This window comes from Podarcis gaigeae (assembly GCF_964106915.1).
Source record: "Podarcis gaigeae genome assembly, chromosome: 2".
Taxonomy (NCBI): domain Eukaryota; kingdom Metazoa; phylum Chordata; class Lepidosauria; order Squamata; family Lacertidae; genus Podarcis; species Podarcis gaigeae.
In genome coordinates, this window is record NC_139679.1 from 69,335,794 (window position 1) to 69,338,216 (window position 2,423).

Sequence of the window (2,423 nt, forward strand, 5' to 3'; positions counted from 1 at the left end):
GTATGTCAGCAGACACACCCCCCAGGCTACCTCTTCAAAGTGGATCTGCTCTCTTAGACTTGATATTCAGCTTTCACGTGCAGAGGTTCAGGTTCCTGCACCACAGGAAATGACTGCTTATGTGGTCAATGCTGCAGTTCTTGAAGTGACAACCCACCCAATAATCCAAGGACACAATGGCAAATAGGACTTTACAACATAGATGGATCATATTCTAATCTCATACTCTCTTTCATCCCAGCAGGACAAAGCAGATGCTGGAAACCAGGCAAATGGCTGGAATGAGCCACTGAAAGCCGCCTTAGAAAGCCATAAGAAAGATAAGCCAGAGCAACTGGGACACTCCAAGCAGTCTTTTGCCTTTGACAACCCCTCTTTGGACACCAGTGATCTCTGATCACACCCTGCTTCCTCCTGGCAGAGGAAGAGACACTTATGAGCAGGACTTGTATAGCAACACTGGCTCAGAGACATTGCGCCAGCAACTGTAAAGAAACTCACAGGGAATCCTTTTTAATCCATGACTTATGATTGTCTGCAAGCCTGCATCCTAGGCAGAAATGAGCCTGGCCCAAACTAGAGAGATCACACTGAACAGCAAGAAAGTGGAAGAGGTGGTAAGTGCCTACCATGCTAGGCAACACCAGTATTTTCATGTGTTCAAAAGGTACGATGCAAAATGGGTTGGGTTTTTTTTAAAAAAAAAACAATCAAGCAGTGTATAAATTTCATGAAATAAATAACATAATAAAAATTCCACCTCTCACTGGAAACAGGGCAGGGAGGGAATGGGGATTTAGACTATTAGGTTGTATCCAACCGAACCTAGCACTAAGAGACGGTTTGTCAGCACAAGGATTTCTGCTTGCACCCTGGGGTGTCCTCCCTCCCTGTGCACCCCCTAAACATGTTCACTCAACACTCTGGATAAGGTTTGGGAAGGGTGCAGGGCATGGGAGAAGGGGGCAAGTTATGTTGCACAAGTGGAGATGCATTTATTGAATATCACCTAAAGCTACTAATCTCTGGGCATAGAACCTGTGCTGTGCAGTGCTACCACTATCTCTGCTAAGGTGATGTATCTTACCTTGTTTTTCAAGAAATCATGATAGACTGGTGGCCAGGTAGCACATTCAGCTTCCCATGTATCACTAGTGACAAAAGAACAAGCCACTGTCCTGATTCAGCTCCTTGTATCCTGGGCTCACCTTTTCTTTTCCTGGAATAATAATCTAAGCTTGAGTATTCCTCTGGAAAAGTGTATTGTGAGGTTCTAAGGATAGGACCTATATAATCCTAGTAGTAACAGCTAAGGTCCTTCCTGATCACCAACTAACTTGCAGCTGCTTTGCAGGTTATTTGCAGTGCCTTTGACATGTGGTTGGGTTCATGGAGAAGCAAATGGGGGGAAACTTTGGAGCAAGATCCAGGATCTGCCTAAGGTATCACCTCTTCACGACTGTAAGGAAGATGCTGGGTTAAGAGAAAAGTATATTGCCCAGTCAAATGGCAAACATATTAATGATTGCAAAACCAGAAGGGTGCCTCTCCTCTGCTTTTTGCTTGACGGGCATTGTGAGTCTGTTTGGTTAACAGATAAACCCTTTCCCCCACCCTTCAGCCCATAGTCAATGCTTTCTGAAGTAGGCTTTGAATTGGTTTACCATTTGCATGGCTGTGTGAAGCATGTGTACCTTCCCAATATATATTCAGCAAATGAGGGAGCGTTTCCCTCACAGTCTGAATTACTATAGCGGGAAACCGCGGTAAGATGCTGAAGCTGCTCAGACAAACAGCCAGCATCCAGATGAACAGGTGAATGAATGAATGCGTTCTAAGATATGCAAAGGTGTACAAAGCCATGGTCTCTGAGCTTTTATCACCATCTAAGCTGCCAGGACACAAGCATTTTCTTCAGCTGTGCCAACAGACTTACACCTACTTGAAGGCAATGCTTCTGAGGCAGCCATTCAGGGAACTGATTTTAGTTACTATGAAAGAGCAGCAAAATGTTATTTATTAAGACTTTACTTTTACTCCCATAGACAGTCAGATGCTTGTGGGGTTTTCTGCCTCAGGTGGCAAAATTACTTGGCTGGCTTTGGTCCTTATGCACCTTGATGGGAAGAGGGCTCCACCTCAGGCTGCAAAAAGGCTTGAACTGTCCCTGATAAAAGAGCCAGCAAGCCTGGATATAGGGAGGACCACAGATCTCAGCCCCTTTTACAAGCCCCCAAGATATAGCTTTGTGAAAGCCCATCCATGTAGCACTGCAGTGTAGTTCCCCCACCCCCACCCCACAGTAGAGCGAACCTGTTCTGAGCTGGCAACAGACTGTGAAGAAAACAACCCTTCTCCCCTCCAAAGCCCTTGACAAACACAAATAAAGCCCTCTTGGGCAGGGGGCATATGGAGGTGGTTGC

At 45.6% G+C, this 2,423-nt stretch overlaps 1 protein-coding gene across 6 annotated transcripts in view; it reads left to right on the forward strand.

The window, feature by feature from the left end:
* The window catches only part of CDHR2 (cadherin related family member 2), a 30,666-nt gene extending 29,912 nt beyond the window's left edge, over positions 1-754 (forward strand). For 4 of the 6 annotated variants that reach the window (XM_083726249.1, XM_083726246.1, XM_083726248.1 and 1 more), the window contains one exon: positions 242-754. In XM_083726249.1, the coding sequence (XP_083582375.1) occupies positions 242-397 (156 nt within the window). In that variant the 3' untranslated portion in view covers positions 398-754. The remainder of the gene's footprint in view (positions 1-241) is intronic. The other 2 variants (XR_014561113.1, XM_083726247.1) reach the window with 1 other exon arrangement.
* Positions 755-2,423: the final 1,669 nt, after the last annotated feature.